At 44.8% G+C, this 27,452-nt stretch overlaps 2 protein-coding genes and 1 non-coding gene across 5 annotated transcripts in view; all 3 read left to right on the forward strand.

The window, feature by feature from the left end:
- The first annotated feature begins 2,890 nt into the window (after positions 1-2,890).
- On the forward strand, positions 2,891-15,648 carry PRRG4 (proline rich and Gla domain 4). 3 transcript variants are annotated; one of them, XM_077930070.1, is made up of 6 exons: positions 2,891-3,058; positions 4,561-4,670; positions 9,073-9,281; positions 12,126-12,174; positions 13,473-13,608; positions 14,866-15,648. In XM_077930070.1, the coding sequence occupies exons 1-6, from the start codon at positions 2,934-2,936 to the stop codon at positions 15,080-15,082; spliced, it is 846 nt and encodes a 281-aa protein (XP_077786196.1). In that variant the 5' UTR covers positions 2,891-2,933; the 3' UTR covers positions 15,083-15,648. The 3 variants fall into 3 exon arrangements, with proteins under 3 accessions (XP_077786196.1, XP_077786198.1, XP_077786200.1); XM_077930072.1 differs by having other exon boundaries at positions 2,893-3,058; positions 9,073-9,236; XM_077930074.1 differs by having other exon boundaries at positions 2,894-3,191.
- On the forward strand, positions 6,085-6,234 carry LOC114585752 (U12 minor spliceosomal RNA). Its single transcript, XR_003703979.2, has one exon. It is a non-coding gene; the product is annotated as a U12 minor spliceosomal RNA (small nuclear RNA).
- A 328-nt stretch (positions 15,649-15,976) lies between the features above and the next one.
- Positions 15,977-27,452, forward strand: part of QSER1 (glutamine and serine rich 1) — a 46,704-nt gene continuing 35,228 nt past the window's right edge. Inside the window, exon 1 of the mRNA XM_028730306.2 lies at positions 15,977-17,196. Coding sequence (XP_028586139.2) covers positions 16,430-17,196 — 767 coding nt within the window. The 5' untranslated portion in view covers positions 15,977-16,429. The remainder of the gene's footprint in view (positions 17,197-27,452) is intronic.

Here is a 27,452-nt window from a genome sequence, read left to right on the forward strand (position 1 = left end):
AACCGCACTAACATCTTATGATGAAGGGCAGTATATAAGTCATCATCATCATCATCATTAATAATAATGTGCTATATGAGCTCTCCTGAATGCAAAGTAGTGCCAGAAACTGTAGTATCTGTCAGCATGCAGAGGGTCGCAAGGCCAGCTGGCTAGCCCCAGCTGGGTCGTCTCCTTCGGCCGTCCTGCTGGGAAAACCCATCGGCCTCTGCTCCGACGTAAGTCAGCGACCCAGGCTTCAAAGCCAGGGCACACTATATCAGCCAAGCAAACTGTGCACACAGAATAGGCGTGAGGCTTCTGGAAGCATACTACAACTACGGATGTATTAATCATAAATAAGGACAAAGAAACATGTCGTCTCTCTCTTTGTCTTCTCAGAGAGACAGAGAGAAGCAAAAGCTATACACACAGCGGAAGTTCCCAGCAAGCTGTGCTGGTATGTAAACAGACATGTGACATGCAACAGTTCCATGTCTGCAACTAAAGGTGGAACAGAATTTTCCAAAAGTATTCACCTACCAGTTTAAACCTTATTAATATTATAAATATGTATCGATAAGTGAAGTGTGGTATCATACACTAAACTTGGTGCTTGCCGAGTCGGGTTTAATAATCTTATTGTAGTTTAATCTGGAAGACGGAATGTCCATTGCACTGTAATCACAGGAGTAGATTAAAACACAAGTTAGATAAAAAGGCAGAAGAAGGAGCCTTGCAAATAAACCCTTAGAATGCAACAAAAGCAACCAAATGCAACTGCTGTCAAATCTCACTAGAGGGCATCAGTTTCCTAACCAAAGATGGCCAAATATATATATATATATATATATATATATATATATATATATATATATATATATATATGTTTTGCTTCTTTAAAAGGGTAGGGAAGTTGAAGAGACAATGTGCCAATGATTGTAATCCCACTGTACTGTTTACAACATTCAGCTGGAGCTTGCCAACACTGGGCAGACTTGAATCAGCAAGTTCCTGGTACTGTGCATAAGGGAAGCCTAGCAAAAACCTTTGGGCAATAGTGAAGACAGTGCATAGTGATAACAAGCTTAGGCAAATCTGAGCTGTCCCATGCACATTCCATTACAAAAATACAGGATGGAAGAGAAGATACTGCAAGGGGAGGGCACTGCAACACGGCACCAGACTCATGGCCCGTCTGTGCACGTGTGTGTGTGTCCCTGCTCTAAAGTGAGCAAAACACACTGTTGACCTATGTGATCAAAAGGGGATGACAAAAGACAGTTGTTATGGATGCTATTCAGTATGATCAAGTGTAACGTGATGCATGTCGAGGTAAAAAAATCTTAATTTCACGTACACATTCATAGGGTCTGAACTGGCAGTTACGGCCCAGGAACAAGAGACCTTGATGTACCCCAGCGGATAGTTCACTGGAAATCCTGTGTGCGGCAAATTCCATGCTTGGGATAGTTAGGAAATGAATTGAATATAAAAACTCCAATATCGTAATGCTGTTATGCAAATCTATTGTGGGACCACAGTTGGAATACTGTGAACAGTTCTGGTTGCCTCACCTCAAAAGGGACATTGTAGAGTTGGAAAAGGGGCAGAAAAGAGCAACCAAGACAATCAACAGGGTGGAATGACTCCTTTATTAGGGAAGGTTGCAGCGTTTGAGGCTTTTTAGTTTCGAGAAAAGGTGAATAAGAGGTGACATTTTATAGAATTATTTTTGGAACAGAAAGTAGAAAGAGAAGTCCTTCCTCTCTCAAAACACCAGAATTTGTGGACGCCCAATGAAGCTGAATGTTGGAAGAGGCAGGGCAAATGAAAGAACGTACTTCTTCATGCAGTGCATAGTTGAGCTATAGAATTCCATTCCACAAGAGGCTGGGATGGCCACCAACCTGGATGACTTTAAAAGAGAATGAGACAAATTCATGGAGGCTACTAGGCTCTGTCTTCATGGCTGGAGGCTGGATGTGGGAAACATCAGTAGAGAAGAGTGGTCTGGTTCTCCGCTCCTGATTGCAGGTTTCCCACAGGCATCTAGTTGGCCACCCTTAGAGCAGGCTGCTGGCCTTTGGCACTGATATGTAATGTCCAGGCAACTAGTGGACAAAATTTTAACCTTGCCAAATAATTATGCCATTGTGGTCACTTGTCTAGGATATGGATACCAGTTCCTTCAAACAATTTGCTTCTCTCAGAAAAGAAGTTTCTTAGCATCGTCACAAATGGCACCAAGAACAATTAAGCGCAGATCCTTTCAGGTATCTGTAGAAAGTGTTCTCAAAAGGGCAAGAGCAGGGAGCATAGCCGTGGGCAGAGTAAACATCTGGGACGTTCCTGCAGTGTACTTTCCTGCTGGCAGCATATCTCAAGTTCCGTTGGCATGGTAGGCTTTCCTCAAAATAATATAAATAACCCCTCAACTAGCTAGCTCATATACAAAGAAACTACAGTCATACCTCGGGTTGAATACGCTTCAAGTTGAGGGGTTTGAGTTATGGGAGCGCATTACTGCGCAGATGCTCAAAATGACGTCACACGCATGCGCAGAAGCGGCGAAAAGCGACACGCGCATGCGCAGTCGTGCTGTTGCTAGTTACGTTTGCTTCTAGATGCGAAAGGGGCTCCGGAACGGATCCGGTTCGCATCTAGAGGTACCACTGTACTGACCTGCCTCATTGCTCATGACATTACAATAAAATCACCCTTGACCAAAGTGGACAGGAAGGGCCTTTCTTTCAGTAATCCTCGAACGCATTTGCAGCTCCACCGCACAAATAGCAAACCAAAACTCAAATCCTTTTCCCACTTAAGGACAATTTCCTAGAATCAGATGGATGGGTGCCGAAAGGAGCTGTGTGTGACTCATACTGTCGCGAACGGGGAAGAGGAATGAGGATGTCTAAGGAAGACGGGGATATTCAACACGGACATGTTGAATGGGATGTTCACTCAGTATGCTAATTAGCCGATTTAAATATGCGCTGTCTTCTGCCGCGACCGAGTCCTCTCTCCTTTTATTCCTGAGCCCGCCCGGGATTCAGGTGGGAGGCTACAAAAGCAGGTAATATGATCTCATACCGCCGTCTCCCACTCCGAGTGCTCCCGAAGAGAAGCGATCGGTACCTCTGAGAAAAGCCAGGCTGGAGTGGCGCGGACGGAGAGCTTTGGGAGCATTTGGGATTTGAACTCAACAGGTAGGCGATCGCGAAAGCGGGATAGGTTTCGAGGAGCATAAAGACGCAGAGATCTGCGAGTTTAAGGACATGGATGAAGCTGCCAGTTCTTCCGAGGGGAGGCGAAGGGAGGGAGGGAAAATTACTGGAGCCCACACCCTATGGCACCTTCGTGACCCGAGCAACGTGCCTTCTCCGCTTACGCTTTCTGTATTTCTACGTTGGTCTTGATCTTCCGCAATATCGGCTGTTAGATCTGCCCCTCAACTTGTTACGATGGTTTGGGGCTGGCGGGGGAGGGGGGCTTCACTTTCATTAGTTTAAAGAAGCAGGAAGTGGCAGCGGGTGCCATCAATCGCAGCGCGCCATGAACTTGAAGTTTGCGCACAGTTTTGCTCGAGAATACCTTCAGCCCAAGATTCCCAGGGCGCTGGGTTTTGCTTATGTACGCATAACAAAAGTCAAAAGGCTAAAAACTGTGTGTCCACAACAGAGGCAGCCGGCCATTTGAACATCGAAGGGGAAGTGGGGTGGAATTCGAGGTGCGCTTCTGGGAAGAGAGGGCTGCTGGAGTTGGTATCGGGTGCGCCACAGTCATTGTTTTTTTGACAGCGGCTCAGTTTCGTCCGGCTAAACTGCCCCCCCCCCCCCGAGATGCTGAGCAAGAGCTATTGTGCCTACTGGCAAGGAGCCAAAGAACAGCGCGACTAGCCTGGCCAGTCCAAGCGAGGGCTTTCTGGCGCAGGAGGGAAAAAAAATGCATTTCTGGAGCAGGAGAATTTTTTCAAAAAAACTTTTTTGCATTTCTGGAGCAAGAGCCCTTCAAGCCCATAAGGGGCGTTTCAGTCACATGGTACCACATAGCCTAGTTTTGAAGGGAGAGAAGTAGCGTGGGGAGGGGGGATCTTACTGTTTGAACAAACCCTTGATGGTGCCCAGAAGGAGCTCTCTGAACCCTGGTCAATATCATAGTAAAAGCACATGTCTAGTTTCTGTCATGCTGAAGCTCCGTGTAATCAGTTTGGAATGTTGTCCTTGACAAGATTCTACATGTGGGGGGAATGTGCTGGTGATCGAAAGGATGCACGGACACATGAAGTAGGACCTAACTTATGTTATCATGTATTTTTCCCCCCTGATGCTGAAATTGTTGGTTTCAATTGCTGAGAACAATCCATGTAATTATTATTATGCAACCAAGATGAGGTACATGCTAGACTGGTTTTATGGGAGGCCTGCAGCCTAATCTAAAGCAACTTTCATCTAAATGTCTTGTAGCGACTTGTGAATGATGTTCACTGCAGCCAATTTTTTTTGAAGTCTGCCTGCAATTTATCCATTAACAATTTTAAAAATATTATTAATTTGGTAACTTTTTTTTTTATTACAGGTACCGGGTTATGTTCTTTTTTTACATTTTGCTCCTTCAGCTGGTGCTAACATTGCTTGCATTTCCTCACTGCTCAAGACAACTGAAGGAATCGGATGCAGTGAAAGAAGGTAACTTTATGCATAAGCTATAGCTTCTAAACACAGCTGAGATTCTCTTCCCAATCCAAAATTATAATCCAAAATTATAATTTGTTCACTAAAGTTTTACTCTTCCTTCATTAAAAAGGGTCTAATTGCGCGTACGGGTGGAGGAGGGGAATCATCCAGATACTATTGTCAAGATAGTTCAAGAAGTAAGTCATTCCTGTGGGGTGTATGAAATCAAAAGAATTTATTGCAACAATCAATAGTCATAGAACAACAATCTTAAATGCACATTGTTCTGCGTTTTAAACTGCACCCCACCCAGGCAATTGCCCCATACTAACATGTTTTGTTGGAAACCATAGGCCAGAATTGCTTCTGGTTGGCCCCATGCAGCCAGCAATATGGCCACACCTGGTGATTTGCCAGATCACCCCGAACTGCAACGCAAGCTGAATCTGGAATTCCCCAAGCCCATCCTTAATCAGTGGCTATACCAAGCACCTGCCAAACTTCAACAGCCATAGTGACAAGTATCTTTCTATTTATCTACCACATATCCCACAAATAGATTTCTGCTCAATGTAGTTCATAGAAAACCAAGACCTCTGTGGTGCAATGGGTTGGTGCAGTGGTGTCCAAACTTTTTTCAAAGAGGGCCAGATTTGATGAAGTGAAGGGCCATAAGGGCCAACCAAAGTTGTTGACCTTTTTTAGGATTGAGGTTGTTGAGCTTTTTTTTAGGATCTTACCCCAGGAAATAAACTGTCACAGGGGCCAGATTAAACCGACCAGCGGGGCCCCGAAACGGACTTTGGACATGCTTGGTTGGTGCATCTGTTAACCAGGGATGGCTGCGGGTAGGGGGTTGGGTCCTTCCAACTCTACAATCCAATGATTCTAGAACAGTCTAAATACAATAGTACAGTAACAACAACAACAACAACAAAATATTGCAAAGTAAGATGAGCAATTTGACAATTAACAGCTCATTTAAAATACACCAAAAAAAAGTAAGTGTACCGTGTTCAAATAAGCTAGCTAACAATGTCCAACACTTCCACAACCCCCGATAGCCCCAAACTAATGGCATTAGTGCCAAGCAACCCACCCCCATGAACGTTTGTATGCATAAGACCAGAAACAGAGTAGTTCCCTTATGAAGGCTCAAGGGCTAAGGGATGGAACAATGCAGGTGGAATTATCCACTCCCAAGGGCACAGGGTCTCCATCCTCTTGCTTTCTTCCCCTTGCTTGCTCCCACAGAATTCACGATGAGTTATGCTATATTTTATTTTATTTTGCAGAAAAATGTCCTCCGGAGGATTCACTGCAATTCTACCATGGTCAATTAGAAATATATCACTTTTAAATTAATGGATTTCATCTGGCTATATATATTCGTGTGTGCTTTTACCACCTAAACATACATTTATAAATGCCTTAAACTTATGAGTAAGGAAAATAATGATCCGGGATGACGCCCGGGTCCTCACTGCTAATGTGAGAGGAATTTTTGAATGGGTACAGGTCGTCCCTATGGTGACCCGCCTACTTAGCAGGATGCCTGGGTGCTTTGATCTGCCCGACCCTTCCCTACTGAAATGGTTGAAAAAAAGTTACTTTCTTTTAATATTTTAGTTGGGTTTCATCGACGGTAACTCATATACAATAAATAAATAAATAAACAAACATACATTTATAAGTATTAGTAACCATGGAAGAATTACAGGGAAATGTCATTTTATGAAGTCATTTTCCTGTTAAAGTTGTTCGTATTCAACCTGCCCTCAGGCTCCTCTCAAGCTCCCCACATTGTTTCAACTTAACTTGACACATTTCAGTCCCACCTCACCTGGAAAGGTTTACTCCCTTTGACACGTACCTCTGTTCTGGCTTCTAAAGGCTGTTTATAACTTCTTCATCCTGAACACCTCTAATATGGCTCAAAGTGACATCACTGTCATAGTTTCATAAGTAACTTGTGTATATTATCTGGGGCTGAACAATGATTGTGGCTCTCAAAAGTTCTTCTTCAGGTTTTTCTTAGGCTACTGGCTAAAGATTTCTGTTTTGAAATATAATCCACTGTTGTTAAGAAGACAACAAGCCTGCAACTTAGGCAAGGGTTACATTCCAGGGATTGCACCTAGAACCAAAATCACATATAGTCAATACACATCGGGTTCAATGGTAAGTGGGATTGCCAAAGTCCTTTTCCCCAGGCGCCCGCCCTCTTTTTACTTTTATTTTTAATTGTTTGCCGAGCGTATGAATCTGAATGTGCACAAGTTAAATGTGTGCATGTTACAAACTTAAAGGTGAAGGGACCCCTGACCATTAGGTCCAGTCGTAGCCGACTCTGGGGTTACGGCATTCATCTCGCTTTATTGGCCAAGGGAGCCGGCGTACAGCTTCCGGGTCATGTGGCCAGCATGACTAAGACACTTCTGGCGAACCAGAGCAGCACACGGAAACGCCGTTTACCTTCCCACCAGAGCGGTACCTATTTATCTACTTGCACTTTGACGTGCTTTCAAACTGCTAGGTTGGCAGGAGCAGGGACCGAGCGACGGGAGCTCACCCTGTCGCAGGGATTTGAACCACCGACCTTCTGATCGGCAAGTCCTAGGCTCTGTGGTTTAACCCACAGCGCCACCCACGTCCCTCTTCTTTCCTGTCATGTGATCCTCAGATTAAAGTATTTTGTTAGTGGAGCTCCTTTTTCAGAAACTAGGGATATACAACAGTTTGTGGGACTCTGCTGGTTCCCTTGAGAAAAACCATGAGAGTAGTTTCAATTTTACTGACATCTGTGGCAGATTGTCTTTGTATCTACCATGGCATGATTTATACTACCCACAACACTTTTCTGTTATTAAATAGTAAGGTTCTAGGGTGATTGCAATTGATGCAATCCTTCGAAAAGATACTGAAAGAGACCACAGGTTTTCTACAAGCACCCAATAATAACATATTTTGGAGTGGGCCGAATTTTTCACTTTGCAGCCACCCACTGTGGACAAGAAGATGGATGTGGTTTTGGGGTGTCAGTATAAACAAGTTTTTTACTCAGTGGCCCCCACAGAATCCCTGAAGCAGTAGCACCTGACACAACCTCACAGCATCAGCGCTGGGGATGAAACTTCACAGTTAGACACAGGAGTGAATTCAGTCTAGTCTTGACACAAGCAGGATTAGATAGAAGCATTACTGAGATAACTGAGAGTCAGATTACAGGGCAAGGGGCAGGTAATCAGGAATCTGGGGCAAATAGAAAATCTGGAGAAAGGCTTAAGAAACAAACAAGGAGAAGCAGAGGTGGTTGAGTTGAATACCAGTAGCCTTTTCCTGCTGGCTTCTGCAAGAGTTTCAGTGAGGCCAGAGCCTACAAAGCTAGGGCAACCATCATGGTCACATCATCAAAGGTTCTGTCACCTGGGACTCAGCTATACAGCTGCAAATAAAACGTTTAAAATGTGTTGTAAAGTGCAGTATACAAATGTGACACTTGATGGTAACAGCTATGCCAAATTCAATGTATTTTTCAAAATGTTATTTTTAAAAAAGTATTTTCACAGCGTTTTTTTGTATGTGTGTAGATTCCACCCTAGAGGCTCACCCACTAAAGCTGACTAGTGGATGCCATTAACCAAACATAGCCTTGGGAAACCCTGTGTTTGATTTGAGCCCAGCCGTTATTTCCTTGAGTAGATTATGTGCAAGTGCTTTATATAGCTCCAGTTCGCTGCAGTATGGCATTCAGCATTGGATAACCTTTTCACCTATAAAGGCTAAACCATGAGTAGGCAAACTAAGGCCCGGGGGCCAGATCCGACCCAATTGCCTTCTAAATCCGGCCCGCAGACGGTCTGGGAATCAGCGTGTTTTTACATGAGTAGAATGTGTCTTTTTATTTAAAATGCATCTCTGGGTTATTTGTGGGGCATAGGAATTCGTTCATTCCCCTCCCCCCAAAAAATATAGTCCAGCCCCCCCTCACAAGGTCTGAGGGACAGTGAAGCGGCCCCCTGCTGAAAAAGTTTGCTGACCCCTAGACTAAACCATGATGACAAAATGATAAAAGGGGTTCCATTTTTAAGGCCTATGTAATACTCAAATATGATCTGCTGCTGTTTTCGCAATAATATGAAGTAATGTGTGAGCCACTGGGATCACGCAGCCTCCTAGTGTGACTTGAGCAAACATAGGTGGTTAGAAAATGTGGTTGTGAAATATTTTGAATCAGCTCTGCTGATTCATATGTGACTTCTTCCATGTGACTATAATCAAGGGACTCTACTTGGTGTGTCTTTAAAGTATCTGTGAATGGAAATTTTCCACCAGTGTGTTTGCATTCCAGTGCATTTTCTTAAAGGCCATGTTTATATATTTAATATAAATGTTGCTTTAATTATTTTTTCAGTGTTCATCTCAACAGAGGAAGCCAATTTATTCATTGGACGACACCTTCTATACAACAGATTTGACTTTGAACTAGTAACCCCAGGGAATCTTGAAAGGGAATGCAATGAAGAATACTGCAATTTCGAGGAAGCAAGAGAAATTTTTGGAGACCAAGAAAAAACAGTAATTGCTTTACTTTTGGTGGCCTATAAAGGAGATATTTCTAAGGTCAATGCTTAGGAGTACATCATGTGTACATATTTATCATTTGAGAAAGGGCACAGAACCCATTGTGCTTATGGGTGAAATTGTATTTATTATTATTATTATTTTTTACTGCTCCTAGGATTGAAAGGGTTGTGCCTAGCCCAGGTCTAGTCTTTCTGAACCGTTGTCTGAGCCATTATGCAGAGGGGGAAAGTAATCAGCCTTCTCCAATTGGTTGCTTTGGATTCCAACTCCCTGAATCCCTGACCACAGGCTACGGATCAGCAAACTTTTTCATTAGGGGGCCGGTCCACTGTCCCTCAGACCTTGTGGGGGGTCGGACTATTTTTTTTTGGGGGGGGGGGAATTGAACGAATTCCTGTGCCCCACAAATAACACAGAGGTGCATTTTAAATAAAAGGACACATTCTACTCATGTAAAAACACGCTGATTCCCGGACCGTCCGCGCGCCAGATTTAGAAGGCAGTTGGGCTGGATCTGGCCTCTGGGCCTTAGTTTGCCTACCCCTGCCATAGGCCATACTGGCTGAGGCTAATTGAGAGTTGTAGTCCAAAATGTCTGGCGGGCAACAGGTTGAGGAGGGCTGAGCTAGCTCATTAACTGTTTGTAGAAGAATTTACAAGCCAAATTCCATTTCCCTCACTGTTTGGTGCTGTACTCACACTAGGCTTTATGTGCTACTGTTATTAGGATGGGTACACTCATATCTCCACAAAATGGATGGGGGCAGCCTTGGGATTAGCCATGCTGTTGTTAACTTTTTCGGTAAATGGGGCTGGATGATGCATTTCACAGGAGAATCATCAAGGAAATGTTTCTAACGTAGTAGAGTTTCTTGACGTGCGCTGTGTGGAGAAGCTTTTCCATATGTGCATAGTTTTTTTCTTTAAATAATAATAATAATAATAATTGAAGGCAAGTTCAATGGTAGCTTGTCTGGTCTTGCCACCAAAGGCAAAATGGGAAACTACGTACTTGCTGTGCTGCCGCTCTGCCCCCACCTCTACCAGGGAAGCTGAAAAGTGCCACCCTGGCAGGCTCACCCCACTACCAGCAAAGAAGCAGCACTGTTTTCCAGCGAGATTTTGCGAGATCTCAATGGAAACCAACACCACTTCTCCCCCAGAGACAGAGGAGGGTGGAGCACTTATGCTTCTTATGCTGCCTATTTTACACCTCCTCATAGGCAGGCCAACATGTACTGTTACTAGTTATCATTTAAATCCACTAGTTTGCAGCAGAACTGTAAGTTTTAGGTTAATACTGCATACACAAGCTACATTTAAATCACATTTTTTATCCCAGGAAACCTGGGAACTATAGTTTATACCACACAGCAACCCTTCTGCTGGGAAAGCTCAGACAGTAGAGCAGGAGATTTTTAATTTCAGGGTCATGGGTTTGAGCCCTACATTGGGCAAAGATTCCTGCACTGCGGGGGTTGGACTAGATGACCATCAGGGTCCCTTCCAACTCTACAATTCTACGATTCTATGAATTCTCAGCACCTGCAGTTCCAATTATTCTTTGCACATGATGCACTTTAAATGTATGGCGTGTATGCACTATAAACTGCTTTTTCTTTACCAATATAATATTTTAAGGTTCAGGCTTGATTTGTGACAAAACAGCAAGCATTATTCCTTTCGCAGGGAAAAACGTGTCTTTTTTAAGTTCACAAGAAGGAGAGGGAGGGAAAATCTCCCTCTCTGCGGTTTACCATGGGGCCAATTAAGGTTTGCGTAGTTGAGCTTCTGATTTGGGGGTAAATTATATGCCATCTTTTATGTGCTCTTTGGCCTTAATTGTGGTGAATGTTCCTATGGTAAGAGTGTATGCATTGCTTTATTTTGCATCAGACATTGGTCACTCATTATTCTTATATTTTTAGAAATTGCTGTTTCTGAGTTGCAGAGTAGCTCTGAGTTAGTTGTCCATATTAGCACGTCAAAGCTTGGGAGCACCAATAAGCTTAAGGACAGCCTGTCAAACTGGAAGCTATGCCCAGAAGCAAAATAGTATTCATAAAGCAGAGGTTCCACTATAAAAAATTAAAAATAAACATATTGTGTGCATGCACTGTAAATGTATGCATGTCTCATCAAATGGCTTCTCGGGGAACTTGCTGCTGCATGATGTACTTAGGCTTCAGTCTTTTGAAGGGAGTCCTTTTAAATCCATGTGACATGCAGCTGAATATGCTAGTCACGGGGTGGGGGTGGGAATCCGCCTCAGACAGTTGTAGCAAACATGCTTAAGAATCATATTCTAGTAAGTATTCACTTATACCAGCATGAGTAAGTATTTATCAATAACTAGAACTTGCAGTACAAGCCAATTACCAGCGGGGCTAATGAAGTGCTTTATTTCCGTCTTGTATTATGCACAGCTTGTTGCCTTTCTCTCAGTCCAATTTATATATACAGTGGTACCTCGGGTTACATACTCTTCAAGTTACAGACTCCGCTAACCCAGAAATATTACCTCGGGTTAAGAACTTTGCTTCAGGATGAGAGCAGAAATCGTGTTCTGGCAGCACGGCAACAGCAGGAGGCCCCATTAGCTAAAGTGGTGCTTCAGGTTAAGAACAGTTTCAGGTTAAGAACGGACCTCCAGAACGAATTAAGTACTTAACCTGAGGTACCACTGTACTGATAATTAATATTGGTATTAAGGCAGGTCTTAAAACTTCCTTAACCAAATTCCACCCAGAGTTAATCAGTGCGACTCTTGTAACTTCAACCAAAGTTAAATTCTTAACTGGGTTTTGGGGGGGCAGTTTTTGTTTTTAATTGCTGCTAGAGATTTTACCTCAATTACATTGTTTTTCTTTACTATCTCAGATATTATTTTGGGAGAAATATACCATGGAGGGTCGTGGCAGATATCAAGGTAAGCCAAAATCACAGGTCTTCGTGGTTTCTATTTTTGTTTTATATTGCAGATACTTTTAACCCACCATCCAAACCCACACTCACTCTGCCTGGCAGAGCAGCACTGTCACAACCACAGTACCACTACTTCTGCTGGCCACAAGGAAAAATGCCTTCTTGCTATGACATCCCCTAGGTCTATTGCCATTACATAATGGCAGCAGAGCTGGCTCAAGGTTGAGTGGATCCTTTGCTGGCCCAGTTCCACCCTCCCCCAACCCTGAAATGCCCCACTTCAAGGAGTCCTGCTGACTCCTGCCAGTGGGGCCTCTGCCCACCTGCCATTTACATTGGGGCATTCCTTGTTGGTGTAACTGGGCAGGGCTGGGTGGAGAGACACCTCTGCTTCATCCCAACCTCCTCCAGTGTCATGGACTAGTTGGGCGCACAGGAATGGTGGGAAGAAGGTTCAGAGCCCAAGAAGTAGTGGTAGGATGGAGAAGAGGGAGAAGACAGGGGTGAGGTGGTGTCGGAAGCGGAAGATGTAACAGGGCTTAGTGAGCTGGGGGAGTCTGTGGCAGAGAGAAGTCTGATCTAATTCTGATGAGAGGCAGAAGCTGAAGCAGGAGAGGAGGGAGGCCAAGAGGCAGGGATTATTCCGGTTGTTAAAGAGGCATCGGTGTCTGCCCCTCCCCTTGTAACAAGCATCTTTCTCTCCCCTGGTCTTCCAGAACCAGGAGAGGCATGAAAAGGGTGAAGATAGCTTCACACAACCAGTGTCTTACATTGCTTGGGAAAGACCCTGGAGAGGAGGGGACTTAGGCAGCTATGGGGAGGTGGGATAATTTAGGAATAGTTACAAGACACTTAATGGGACGCAGGTGGCGCTGTGGGTTAAAGCCTCAGCACCTAGGACTTGCCGATCAAAAGGTCGGCGGTTCGAATCCCTGCGGCGGGGTGCGCTCCTGTCGTTCGGTCCCAGCGCCTGCCAACCTAGCAGTTCGAAAGCACCTTCGGGTGCAAGTAGATAAATAGGGACCGCTTACTAGCGGGAAGGTAAACGGTGTTCCATGTGCTGCGCTGGCTCGCCAGATGCAGCTTGTCACGCTGGCCACGTGACCCGGAAGTGTCTGCGGACAGCACTGGCTCCCGGCCTATAGAGTGAGATGAGCGCACAACCCTAGAGTCTGGCAAGACTGGCCCGTACGGGCAGGGGTACCTTTACCTTTACCTTTACAAGACACTTTTTTTTTTTTTACGGCATAGTGTGACCTAGGGTAGATCAAGAATATACTCAGTAATTCTGATTCTATACAGAAGAGCAAGCAATGCGGAAGATTGATGTTATGGGACTTTTGACTGGCTTGGTCGCAATTGGAGTACTGTTGATCATAACTGGGTTACTTATTTATTTTCTCTGCCAAAAGAAGTGCAAACAAAGACATCTACCACGGTAAGAAAATAAGTTTTGTAATTTCCAATACTTTGTTCAGTGTATTCAAGTTTGACATGGAAGTTTCTGTACCCCCTCCCAAAAAAATTATGGGTGCGGTATATATGTGTGCTGTATGTTTACTGCATTTTGTCCCATTTGGGTTTGTGCTGTGCAGATATTTATCTGAAGCATTTGTACCCTGCTGTTAGCCAAAAAAGCTCCCAGAGTGGCTTACACACAATAAAAACAAGGCAGTCTCTACTTGGGAGACTTACAAACTCAAAACATACAAGGGAAATAATGAACAGCTGGCGCAGCTCAGGGACAGGCAGTTCATGAAGGAGCCCTGCTTCCTATTTCTCCCACTGAGGCAGTATGATGGAATGGCTGCCCACAGATGACAACTGAGGAGAGATGAGGCCTGATGGAGCTGTCCTGTCACAGCAGATTCAATGGAGTGAGCTCTGCTTCCCAGCTCTCCCACTGCTGGAATGGCTGTCCCCAGGAGACAGCCTTGCCGTCACCTGTCCCAAGGTGATATGCCTTGGGACTTAAGAGAAAAAAATGGGAATAGGGTATGACTTACCAAATAATCTATGGATTTTGACTTGAACAGTTGAATCCTTCAGAACTAATAGATTTTTAAAAATAATCCTGCTGTATCCTAATATATGGAGATTTGGATGGAAGTAAGGTATATGAAATTGTTATGACCATGGAAGAGCATGAAGATCAGTGGGCAAAGCTAATTGCTGAGGTTTGTGGGAAAGATAAAGGCAAAATCTGGAGCCAGGAACAATGACAGGGAATAACGAAGAGAAACAGCCTTATACTGATTCATACCATTGATTCATCTAGCTCAGAATACTGACTGCCAGCAGCTCTCCAGAGCTCCTGACAAATTGTCCCTCAGTGCAATTGTTACGAATTGTGATGCGGGAAGGTGGCAGTGCTGGCACCTGTGACATCAGCACACACAGCCCCGTCCTACATTTGTCCGTGACATATGTACTCTTTTAATTCTTCAGAGGTGATGTGCCCTTGTCCAGTGCTGATCCATATGCTTTAGTAAAATGGGGTTAGGGAACTATACCAGCACAAGTGGATACTGTACTCCCATTCTATGCCACCTTGTTCTCTGAGCGGCAGACACTAGCCACTGAAAACACTGTACTCCCAAGAAAGTGTAGTTCAGGTTCTTCTCTCAAATGAAGTTTTGGACTCTTATACTTAATCACCACTCTGCCATTCTTAAAAGTTTTGCTTTTATTTTAGGGATAGAAGCTACAGGAGGCGTAACTCTTCCATCATCTTTCAAAGACACGAAGAGATTTCCTTAAACCCTCTCTCTCCATGCACAGAACACAGTGGGTTGCCAACTTATGAACAAGCAGTAGCACAAAGCGGCAATTGTGAAGTTCCACCGCCGCCATATCCAGGCCCTTCAAGAGGGCTTAGGGCATTCAAGAAGTCTCTCTCTCTTCCTGTTTAATTAAGAAACGGGGCTTGTAGAATGCTTGAGAATTAACTTGGAGAGAAGAAGCTGTCTAGCTGAAATGCTGCAGCACTGTGCTTACTTCAGGAGTCTTTCACAGGGTGAAAGGGATACAGCTCTTCAGTGTGCCTGAGAGGAAGTGAAGTGTGTCAGGTGAACAAGGAATGCACCCTTAAGCAATGTGCTGATGGCTAAGGATGAACGACTCCTTTTGTTATGCTTCATTTTAGGTGCTAAGAACTGTAGTGAACTCCTCTGATGCATTCTGAGCCAATTGGTGCAATCAGTGCATTGATTTGCCAGCCTTTCTGTCTCTCACCAACTTAGCACTTTCATTATCAATTTTTTTTAAAAGCTGCATTTTTTAAATTAAAAAAAACACCAATTCAGATTGGTAATAAAGTGGGAATGATAATATGAATAAGCACAGGATCCTTGCTTTGAACTAGTTTTAACCACAATAAAAGGAAGAGCTAGTAACATAATATAAATGGAATGTTTCTCTAACTCTGAACAACTTAAACTGTGTTTTTTAAACTAGCAATAACAGATCTTTAATTGAATGGTGCTTCCTCCTCATTTGCCTCTCAGTGTGCATTAAATCATGAATCTTCATGCATCCGATGAAATAGGCCTCAAGTATTACCCCAAGTTACAGGTACATTAGGGGGGAAGGAAGAAGAATGGAAGCTGAGAGAAAACATGCTATTAGCAGTGGCCATTCACAACACAGTCCTGGTATTGGTTAGCTAATTAACATGAGGCGGATTTATTAAAACTTACATTGAAGCCACTGAATTAACCGTAGATTTGCATACAGTTTATAAGTGCAGGTATATTTGTTGCAGAATACTTACACAAGTGTCTTCTCTATTTCTGGAAGCAATTTTAACCAAAGGAGCTAAGCCACTAAGGGAAACGTGAAATAGCTACTGCCATGGGGGGAGGAACAGTGCATGTCCTGTTTTCAGAAAAGAAGCATGTACAATATTCTGTTCCAGCGTTTGACCTACATTCCAAAGCAGAGAAACAGTTCACACCCACCCCCTGGAAACTGTATGAACTTTGGGGACATTTTACACATTACCCACAACAACAAACCGGAGGCTCTCCAGTATGTACACTCTGCAAGCAGAAACAGCTAATCTTGGCTTCCTGGATGAGACACGTGTATGACACTTCTCACGTCGACAGCTTTAAACATTGACAGTTTTGTAAACTGGTAGGCATACAAGCTAAAACAGTGCACGAGGGAGGAAAAAAAAATCTGAGGAAGGAGTGTCCGCGTGGCTCCAGAACTTCTAGCTCAGTCACGGAAAACCATTTTCACCTGCACACAAAAAGATGGCAAAGCATTCCCCACCGCACGGCGGCCAACACGGGTCCTTACTGCAGCCCATCCGAAGAATGCAATCCCCAGTCGCCATACCAGGCTTCGGCTACCCCGAAGCTTGTCCGTATTTAGGGCTCCTCGGTTATTGCCCGCATTCTGACGCGCCGCCTTTCCCGGTTCCGCTCTGTAGGCCAAGCTCACTCCTTCCTCCCTTCCTTCTCCCGCCGCCGCTGCTACGATTACGGATCCTCGGCGGCGGCGGCAGCAGCAGCTGCTGCTTCCCGTGCTCTGGAGCCCCAGTAAACTGTGGCGGGGGTGGGAGGGACATCCTGGTAAGCAGCAGCAGCAGCCCAACATGGGTCTTCGGCTGGGCTGCTTGCAGCCGCCGCTCCCCTAATTACGAGCCGCCCTCCCGCCCCTCGCGGCGGAAACCGAGGGGAGGGCCGCGTCGGGGGTGGCCGCCGCCGCTGCCGCCCTCCTCCTCCTCCTCCTGCGAGAGTGAAGGGGGGGGAGTCGCTCCCACCCGCTCGGTCCTTGCAGCTGCAGCCGCCGCCGCCAAGCAGCCCGCCCGCCTCCGCCCCCTTTCCCTTCTCCCCGCGCGCCCAGGCCCCGCGCGGAGCCGCGGCGTCCCCTCCTTTCCCGCTCCGATGATGGACAGGAACTACCCGGCGACCCCCAGCTACCCCGACCCGCTGGCTTCGGTCGCCGCCGCCGCCGCGTCCTCGCCGCCGCCCTCCGCCTGGGCCTACGAGCGGGGCGCCAGCAGCCTCAAGGCCAGGTAAGGAGGGTCCGCTCTGCAGCCGGCGGCTCGCCTGCTGCGGGGGCTGCGCCAGGAAAGGCCGGGGATTGGGACGAGGCCTCCGGTGCCCCTCGCGCCCGCGGGGCGTGCCCGCCGCTCCTCGAAGCGGCGGAGGCGCCGGCGCTTGGGGAGGCTTCCCTCCTCCCGAAAGGAGAAAGCGGCGGCGGGCAGCCCTTCTCCGGCGCTGCGGGGGCCCAGGGCGCCGTTGGGGTTTGGAGGCGGGTGTCGCGAGGGGAAGGAGGCTGGGAGGGCGAGCAGCTAAGGGGCAATAAGAGCCGGTGGAGGGCGAGGGAGGCGGCTCCGTGGTGTAGGAGAGGACCGGGGCGGGGGGCGCGAGGGTGATTCGGGGCTGCCATGCAATCCCCAAGCCACGCTTCTCATTTTCTCTCTCCTATAAAATCACGCTTTCTGCAACTTGGAGCGTTTTTTCTTTCTTCCCCTCGGCGTGGGAAGAGGGAAGCCACGCATTCCAAAATTAGTCCTCCTTTTCCCTTCACCCCCCTCCCCCATTAAAGTGCATTTAAACTACTAAGAAAGCGGGGAAAGTTGCCCTGCTTTTCGTCTCCTGCTCCCAAGGGGTGTGTGTGTGCGCGCGCGCGCGTTCACCAGGCATGTTGGAGTTCAAGAGTTCGTGTTTACTTTTTACGTTGCCTAGGGGAAGCCCATCTCATACTGTATCAACTTTTTGCGTGTGTCGTTTTTGAGATCTTTGGAGGAAAGTGGGGAAGGCTCCCCCACCCCCATATGTATACAGTCAATCCTAGTGAGCAGAGCGAGGCTTTAAAGGTGTGGCACAATTTGTTAAACTGCACAGTTTACAGAGGGAAGGAGTGTGAAGAACAATACCGTGTGCTTTGGAGGTTGAAAGCGCAGAGTTGGCAATTGGGGATGGGCATTGCTAACTCTGGATGATTTCATCTTAAGCCGCCAGGCTTCTCTCCCTTCTTTCTCTCCCAGTCATACCTGGAGATTAAACCTGGGACTTTCTGTGTCCAAAGCAGATGCTCTTCTATTAAACTACAGTGGTACCTCGGGTTACATATGCTTCAGGTTACATATGCTTCAGGTTACAGACTCCGCTAACCCAGAAATAGTACCTCGGGTTAAGAACTTTGCTTCAGGATGAGAACAGAAATCATGCTCCGGCGGTGCGGCAGCAGCAGGAGGCCCCATTAGCTAAAGTGGTGCTTCAGGTTAAGAACAGTTTCAGGTTAAGTGCGGACCTCCGGAACGAATTAAGTACTTAACCCGAGGTACCACTGTACAGCCTTTCCCCACAAGAGAATTTTCATTGTTGATGCCCAGGCTCAAAAGATCATGGAGATGGTAAAAGCTGATGAGATAAAAGTTGGCAAGTGCCTTGTCATGTGCTGCATGCTTTTTCTCATCAGGGGCTCTCACTCCCATAGCCAGGGCCATGTAATAACTCTTCTTTAAGTCACTTGCCTGATGATAGGTAAGGGCAAATTGAGGGGGAAATATGTACAGATTTCTTGCTTCAAGGGCCCCAAAGCGGAAGGGTAACTGAGCAGGGGTGTTAGGGGAGGGGTAGTACCTATGGTGGGGGACATGTTGTGTTTCTTCTGGAGAGGTTTGTCCACTTTTGATCCCTATCCTGCACTCAGCTCTCACCTGTGGCTCCCAGAAGCTGTCGGCAGGCGATAGCAGCCACACCAGGGAACAGCTTCAACTGGCAAGATAAACCAAGTGAGGGGTAGCTGATGGATCTCAAACCCTTTGTGAGTTAGGGGCTTTCCCACATGTGAAGACAGGCTCATGTGGATTGAGCGGATGAGACCAATAGTGGGTCTAATGGTCAAGAAGTTGTTTTCTTCACATGCTGCATGTGAGTGGCAGATGTGAGGCCTGTCAACCTTGGAAGGTAGCCCATCTTAGAGTAGGAAAACTCCTGTCCTAAACTTATGGTTATGGGATATTTTCAGGAGAATAAAAAGCTAAGGAGTAAAACCCTGCAAAAAAAACTGGAGTATTTGCCCTGCTTTCCTTTGGCGGACCACATCAGCAAGGCCGAGAATGGGGTCTTGTCATCTGTGCAGCCCAAGACCTCCGTACACATACAAGGCTTTTGCCCTGTGGAGGTCACTTCAGTCCTGCTAACAGAGCAGCTTTACTTCCCCCCCAGAAGCACACTCCATTGTCTCTTGAGACAGATAGATGGAATACAGAAAAGCTGTATTCATGTAGCCTACATTCCATAACATGAGGGCAATGCACTGATGCAGTCCTCTGTCCCCTTTTGAGGAGGATTTCACCTTTTGGGGAAGGAAATGTGTGTTTGCATATATTCTGGCTTGCTCATGGTCCTGTTTTGCCTTCAACAGTAAGCATGGGGCCAGCATCTTTGCAGTTATAGGGAGCAAGTGGGACACCACAAAAAATGTAGTATATTTTCGGCTCTTAAGAGAAGTGCTCCTGTTCAAAGAACCACCCAAGCTGGACCATGTAGCACTATTCAGACCTCTAGGGAGGAAGGTCACCTTGCCCCTCATGTCTTCCCATGCTTGCTATATGGTGTTAAGGGAGCTCAGTTTGGGGGTTGATTGGTAGCTCCAACCCTAAGCATTTTACTATCTTATGAAGGAGGCGAGTGGTTCTGGATAACATTCTTTTATTCCATCTGAATCCTGTACAGTCCAATTCCATGCAATTCCATAACCTTCTATAAGCAGCATGAGATGTGAGCAATTCCTCCCCGCTTTTTCATTCCCCCCTTCGCCCCTAATATTCTATGTCTCTTCTGGTTTACTAATACAATCTGCCTAGCTTTTGCTTCCATTAGGCCCATTTTTCATTCTCTGGAGTAAAGTGGCTGCAGTTTGTAAAAGAGAGTAGAGAAATCTAGGATTTTAGCATAGGTGTGATTGCCCGCATGCCTGCCTCCCACCCCTCAAAAAATAGCATGTGACAACATATATAGGAGTTCTTGCTTGTAGGGTTCAAAGTGAACCCAGAGGTTGCCTTTCCAGAGAGACAAGTTATTCTATATTTTATTTCCTCTATGTCCTCAGTGTTCTGCAGGTCACATGTAGTGATGTTAAATTCTCGAGAATATTCTTTTGACTCCTCAAACATCTTAAGAGGATAAGTCACCATCTTCGTCTCCACTGGTAACAGAGCTTTCACTTCCACACCGATCATCTGCGAGATCATAAAACGAAGTTGATGGTTGTGTAAAATTCAATGAGCTTGTCAGAAGCTGTGTTTTCTTCTCTTCTAGGAGTTTTAAGTTATGAGCTACATATGTAAGCTTTCCTGCTCTGTCTATAGTAATTCATTCAGCAAAAAGGAATAGGCTAAGTCCATAAGTACTGAAGCTACGTTCTGTTGCAGCTGTTGTTGGTGGCATATTTAAAATGTCCACAGCCACTCGGCTAAGCTTTGAACCAAAGCATGGTCCCTTCCACCAAACCACTGTATCCACTTTTTTCAATACGTATGACTTGCTAAAAAAAATCTTCCTTAGCACGATATACTGCCAGCTCTGCCAAAATATCTTGTGCATCATTTGGTGCACTTGCTGATATTTTGAGATCAACTCAGTACCTTGAATTTGTTCATTTCGTGATAAATGAACGTCATTATACTTTAGATCAAGGATATTTGCAGCAAAGTGAATTGGCTGCAATGCCATTTCTTTTCTTAACTGCCTCTTTCATCTATTTCTCTTCTTGCTTTATAAGGGGGCTCAAAGGCATCACTTTTTCAAAGTGATCTTCTAGTTCTTTAAATGACTCAACCACCCAACCTCAAACCACCTTGGTGTGTCCGATTCTAATAACATTATCCATTTCACTATTGGAGCAATAAGGTCATATTTTATTCTTCCGCTAGAACATGTACATGTTATAGGACAAGTCAAAAAATGCAATTGGCATGTTAAGGTTTGATACAAGTAAATTCAGTGCAGTGGTGCCTCGCAAGACGAAAAGAATCCGTTCCGCGATTCTCTTCGTCTAGCGGTTTTTTCGTCTTGCGAAGCAACCCCATTAGTGGCTAAGCGGATTAGCGCTATTAGCGATTTAGCGGCTTAGCGGCTATTAAAGGGTTAGCGGCTAAGCTGTTAAAAGGCTATTAACGGCTTAGCGGCTTAGAAAAAGGGGGGGGAGCAGGAAAAAAATGGCAAGACTCGCAAGACATTTTTGTCTTGCGAAGCAAGCCCATAGGGAAATTCGTCTTGCAAAGCGCCTCCGAAACGGAAAACCCTTTCGTCTAGCGGGTTTTCCGTCTTGCGAGGCATTCGTCTTGCAGGGCACCACTGTAATATCACAGCTTGATTTATTATTTACTAGATTTTTTAAATGTGGGTGGTGAAACTGGTTCTTACATTAGAATTTAGTTTGTGGAGAATATTATCCGAGAGAATTTTCTAGCAGAGAATATTCTTAAGACTATTCTCATTCTCGAGAATATTCTTACCTCACATTACTAGTCACATGACTGTCAAAATTATTTTAATACAAGCACCTCCCCACTTACTTTGGGTTTACATTCCAACCCCCCCATAAGTGAAGTCACGTAAGAGGGGAGGACTGCCTAAACACCTTTTAAATGCTCCCTCTGCCACTCTCTCTCCAATCCAGATCAAAAATATTGTACCAAAAATAGCCACAACTGGAATAGAAGCTTTTTTTAATACACGCTGGAAGCCGCCCAAAGTGGCTGGGGAAACACAGTCAGATGGGTGGGGTACAAATTATTATTATTATTATTAAGCTCTGGGGCCGGCTGGAGGATGCATAGAAAAGCAGCAGCAGCTGCGCTACCCCCCCCCAGCTGTGAAGTGGGGAGGCTGAGCAGTGTAAACAAAAGAAAGTCCCACCACCCCTCTGGTCTTTGTGGGGCTTCCTCTGCCCTCACTGACATCCGCTTTGAGCTCCAGGTGGGGTCTCCATGAGAGCCATGAGGACTCTCCAGCTCTCTCATTTCTGCGTATGAATTGAATTATTTATTTATTTCCCATGGCCACATGCAAGTAGAATGTGCATAAGTGTGTGTGGGGGGGTGCCTGTATATACATTCATATGCTAACATGTAGCAAGGAAGTCCTGTAAGTACATACAAATCACTATTTTGGGGTGATCCTGTGTCATATTAAAACTGATAGAGAGTTGACTACCTGAACTCCATATTAAGAGGGGGGAAAGTGTGACATGCAACAAGATGTTATAAGATACTTTCCTGTCCTAATAGGATCGATCCATTTTATGGGCCGGCCATGCCCTCTTATAGCAAGTTGTTCTATTTGCCCCTACCCTGGTTTTTGCATTGCCCCTGGTTTTCCATTTTTTTCTTTTCCAGGTAAGAGTCAACATTCATGGCTACTGAGTATGATTGTGTTTTTTTAAGCTGGCTTTTTTTTTTGTGGGCGGGGGTGTGTGTGCACCTGTTAGGTATTGGTGATGTTTTATTATACTTTTTAAACCTTGGGAATTCAGCTAAGCATTCTTTAAAAATAGAATAAACTAATATATTATTATTATTAGGGACGCGGGTGGCGCTGTGGGTTAAACCACAGAACCTAGGGCTTGCCGATCAGAAGGTCGGCGGTTCGAGTCCCCGCGACAGGGTGAGCTCCCATTGCTTGGTCCCAGCTCCTGCCAACTTAGCAGTTTGAAAGCATGTCAAAGTGCAAGTAGATAAATAGGTACCGCTCTGGCGGGAAGGTAAACGGCATTTCCGTGCACTGCTCTGGTTTCTCCAGAAGCAGCTTAGTCATGCTGGCCACATGACTTGGAAAAACTGTCTGCAGACAAACATCGGCTCCCTCGGCCAGTAAAGCGAGATGAGCGCCACAATCCCAGAGTCGTTCACAACTGGACTTAACTGTCAGGGGTCCTTTAACTTTACCTTTAAACTAATATTTAGAAGATCAAGTGTTGCTGAAGGAGAACCAGCATTGCTTCTGCAAGGGTGATTCCTGTCTCACTGACCTTTCAAGAGTTCTTTTGAAAATGCCAACAAACCTAAAAGATGTGATCCAGGCAGCACTGTGTTCTTAGACTTAAAAATTTTTTTTAATGAAGTCCTTCACCAAAGACACCTGAGAAAGCTTAGCATTCATGGGCAGGTCCCATCTTAGAAGGGAGTGATGATGTTGATGAGAAGCAGCTGTGATTTGGCTGCTGAGAGTAACTAGGAGATAATCAGATCTGGGTGGGGTTTTGGTTTTTTGCAAATCAGCTGTGGAGAATGTGCTTCAAGTTTAAAGCAGTTTGACTTTCTTTAATCTAGATGACAGAGTGTACATTATGAGAGCTGACAATTCAATGAAATACTGGTTTGTTTACACAGAAGATAATATTTACTTCCTGTGTATCCAAATATATCACATGTGGTGAACACTACTACCTGTTGTGCCCTGAGATAATAGAGCATTTTAGTAGCTGCCTACTACTATTTGCATTGTACTATTCATGTACATAAGATTGGGCTTAAGAGTCCTATCAGCAACACAAGATGTGGTCACAATTTGATACTTATGCTGATATTAAAATAACATCATTATGGCAGCAGGCACCATAAGCATTTCCTCAAAGCTCTGTGTGGCAGATACAGGGTCTGGTGCCACATTGAGGTTACCTGTGTGCTGTTACTTGCCCTTAAAGAGTAAGACATCCTAAGGGCTGTGGAGACATCCTAAGACATCCTGGGGATTTTTTCCTTGGCTTTTTAGTGGTATTGATATTTACAGACAGAAATGGTTCTGCTCTACTTACTAAGCATAGAATCTAGATCTCTAAGTACAGTGCAAATTACCATTTGTGCAGTATGGTTGGGACTCCAAGATAAGTAAATGTTTGTTTTTTCTGTCACTCACTCTAGTTATGCTTTGCAGACAGAGATGTCTGTTAAAAAAAAGTACAGTGGGCATCATTTATAGCTTTGCTTGGCAAATTTTGAAGTCTAGTATCCAAAAGACAGAGAAAACAGACTTGATCATGCAAGATCTTGTGGATGATGAGATTTGAAGTGCTGTTTCTTCATATGAATGACAATGGAGCAGAGTCAAATGTCACCAGAAATCTTGTTTTTGTTTGTTTTTTGAACAAGCTAATACATCTGTTTGTTCTTTATTTTTTTAAAAAAAACAATGCTTTTGAATGCATGACTTCTACAGAATCTGTCTTCTTAGTTCTCTTATTTACGTATGTTCTAGCAATTTCACATCCCATGTGAAGTTGAGAGGAGAAACTAAAATTGTAAATTAAAAATTATATATGCCTGCTGTGCATCATATAATAAACACATATGTGGAGAAGCTACATAAGTCACTGTATGCATGGTTTTACCTTATTTCTAAACAAGAATTCCTCCTGTCAGTGGTCTCAGGCATTTACTACAGAGATTGGTGATTCTGGTGAATAAGGCAGCTAGATTTTATTTCAGAGATTTTATTTAATGATTTATCTAACATGTTCCTTCCAGGGAACTCAGGGTCTCTTAAGTGGTTATTCTCACAACAATCCTTTGAGATATGCTAGTCTAAGGGATGGTTACTGGACTCAACTAAAATAGTGCCATTCAACCCCAGGCCCCTCTCGTCCAAGTTTGACGCGCTATTCAGAACACTACATTGGTGTTTTGTTTGTTGAGGTTTCTTTCCTGTGCCTTGGTAACATGCAAAATATTCAGCATGGATGGGGTTGCCTGAACTCAGAGGTGAATAGGGACTGAGTTGCAGGAAATAGGGAGCTGAGAAAATCAAGATCGCCCGACTACTTCATGAAACGCGTGTCAGATTGCTAGTCTTCTGGACACTTTGTAAATATATTTAAGGGCCTTTGGCCTTTTTGCTTTGTAGCTTTCAGATTGTTACAGAATAAATCATTTCCTGATGGATTTTGCCAACTTAATTTTTGCAAGGCTAGAGGCAACAGGTCTAATATGAATTAAATTTGGCGCTGTCATTGTTCCCATTGTCTGTGTGCAATAGCCCATAATAATAGTGGGGTCATCCAAAATTTGTACTTTGGGCAGATTGTAAGTGCTGAAAACTAAGTGAACTTGCTCCAAATTATATAGTGCAAAATCTGCCAGAATGCCATATCTTAGTACTTACCTAGTGGATGTGGAGAATATACGCACAGTTTCATATGCAGCAGAATAAGACCCCTTTAGCTGGCTTTTGCTTAAAAACGTTTTTTCTCTTGGCCATGTGTTGTTGTTTTTCTTGAAATTGTTCATTAAAATAAGAGTACCATTAAAAGTGGTATCAGTTATGTACTGGTTCTAGATTCTTTCTCTGCTTTTCCAATTGTCTTTTTTACTCTTTGTTAACCAGTTATAGATAGGCTTTCCAAACTTGCAATTCCTTTGCTTTTGCTGAATTTGTTTATTATCTTGCAAAAACACCTGTACAGTGGTACCTCAGGTTACATACGCTTTAGGTTACAGACTCTGCTAACACAGAAATAGTAGCTCGGGTTAAGAACTTTGCTTCAGGATGAGAACAGAAATTGCATGGCGGCAGCGAGAGGACCCATTAGCTAAAGAGGTGCTTCAGGTTAAGAACAGTTTCAGGTTAAGAACGGACCTCCGGAACGAATTAAGTACTTAACCTGAGGTACCACTGTATAGTATACCTCCCATGACCCTGCTTATGTGTGCTGAGCTGTACAGTGGTACCTCTGGTCAAGAACTTAATTCGTTCTGGAGGTCCGTCCTTAACCTGAAACTCTTCTTAACCTGAGGTACCACTTTAGCTAATGGGGCCTCCTTTTGCTGCTGCTGCTGCCACCGCGCAATTTCTGTTCTCATCCTGAAGTAAAGTTCTTAACCCGAGGTACTATTTATGGGTTAGCGGAGTCTGTAACCTGAAGCGTCTGCAACCTGAAGCATCTGTAACCTGAAGCATCTGTAACCTGAGGTACCACTGTAATAGGCTCATATGTATTGCCATCATGTATTTGTTTTGTGGTATTCTAGAAAGCTGTGCACTTTAGTTGTCTAGTGGCATGCGAGTTGTATCGAGTTGTATTGAGGCAGGAAATTGCACTGTTTTTAGATGCAGTAGAGATGGACAAGATCTTGAAAACTACATTAGAGTTAAGCACCCTTTTGAAATTATCTGGGCATGCTTTGTTCTCTCTGTGTGTATACAGTGGTACCTCGGGTTAAGTACTTAATTTGTTCCGGAGGTCTGTTCTTAACCTGAAACTGTTCTTAACCTGAAGCAACACTTTAGCTAATGGGGTCTCTCGCTGCCACCAGGCAATTTCTGTTCTCATCCTGAAGCAAAGTTCTTAACCCAAGGTACTATTTCTGTGTCAGCAGAGTCTGTAACCTGAAGCGTATGTAACCTGAGGTACCACCATACATAGACAGGGACGCGGACTTATAAAAAATATTGGGGGGGGGGCGGGAAAGCTCATGAATAATAAATAAGCTCATGAATATGCAAATAAAGTGGCGCCGCCTCCTCGTGAGCGAATAGGGGAGAGCGTGCTGCGCCTATTAATCAGCTCCAAAGGAAATTGGGTGGAGCTTTTGCTCGGGAGGGAGGGCAGGAGGCATGCAGCCCGCCCCTCCCTGTGCATTTTGGGCTGGGGGAGGGGCGGCGATGGCGCTCTGCTGGAGGGGCGCCGGAGATTATTGGGGGGGCGGAGCCCCCCCAAACGAATTTTTGAGGGGGCTCAGGCCCCCTCAAGCCCCATGGAGTCGGCGCCTATGTACATAGATATAGAAGATATAGATATAGATATAGTTTGTATTGGTTTTCTGAGGTGACCATAAATCATATTTCACAGCATGTTTGTGAACTATTGGTTACCCTGTATTTTATTCCATCTTGGTGTACATAGGGACAACAGCAAGTTATTTGAGCCTAATATGCTGTATATTTTCCCAAAATGTATGACAGATAATAGTTAATTCATCCTATGGGAGGAGCATATATATAGTTTGGCATGATAGTGAGAGACGGGTAAAGCCTGGCAGTAGCCCTGGGCCAGGCTTCCTCAACCCCGACCCTCCAGGTGTTTTGAGACTACAATTCCCATCACCCCTGACCACTGGTCATGCTAGCTAGGGATCATGGGAGTTGTAGGCCAAAAACATCTGGAGGGCTGAGGTTGAGGAAGCCTGCCCTAGGCACTGGTGCTGGGGTAAGGCTTTGCCACCACCTCAATGGTATTCTCAAATTTAGTGCAGAAATATATATGTCGTTAGTAGCATATGTTCTATTCTCAGAATCAAAGCATTGCTGTGGGTAGAGC

Source organism: Podarcis muralis, chromosome 1 (genome assembly GCF_964188315.1).
Source record: "Podarcis muralis chromosome 1, rPodMur119.hap1.1, whole genome shotgun sequence".
Lineage (NCBI taxonomy): Eukaryota > Metazoa > Chordata > Lepidosauria > Squamata > Lacertidae > Podarcis > Podarcis muralis.

Excerpts from the sequence above, each read along its gene's own strand:
- PRRG4 (XM_077930070.1), top strand. The coding sequence starts at position 2,934 with ATGGGATGTTCACTCAGTATGCTAATTAGCCGATTTAAATATGCGCTG. Across the intron at positions 9,282-12,125 it reads ATAAAGGAGATATTTCTAAG|ATATTATTTTGGGAGAAATA; the intron begins GTCAATGCTTAG and ends TTACTATCTCAG. Across the intron at positions 13,609-14,865 it reads AAACAAAGACATCTACCACG|GGATAGAAGCTACAGGAGGC; the intron begins GTAAGAAAATAA and ends CTTTTATTTTAG.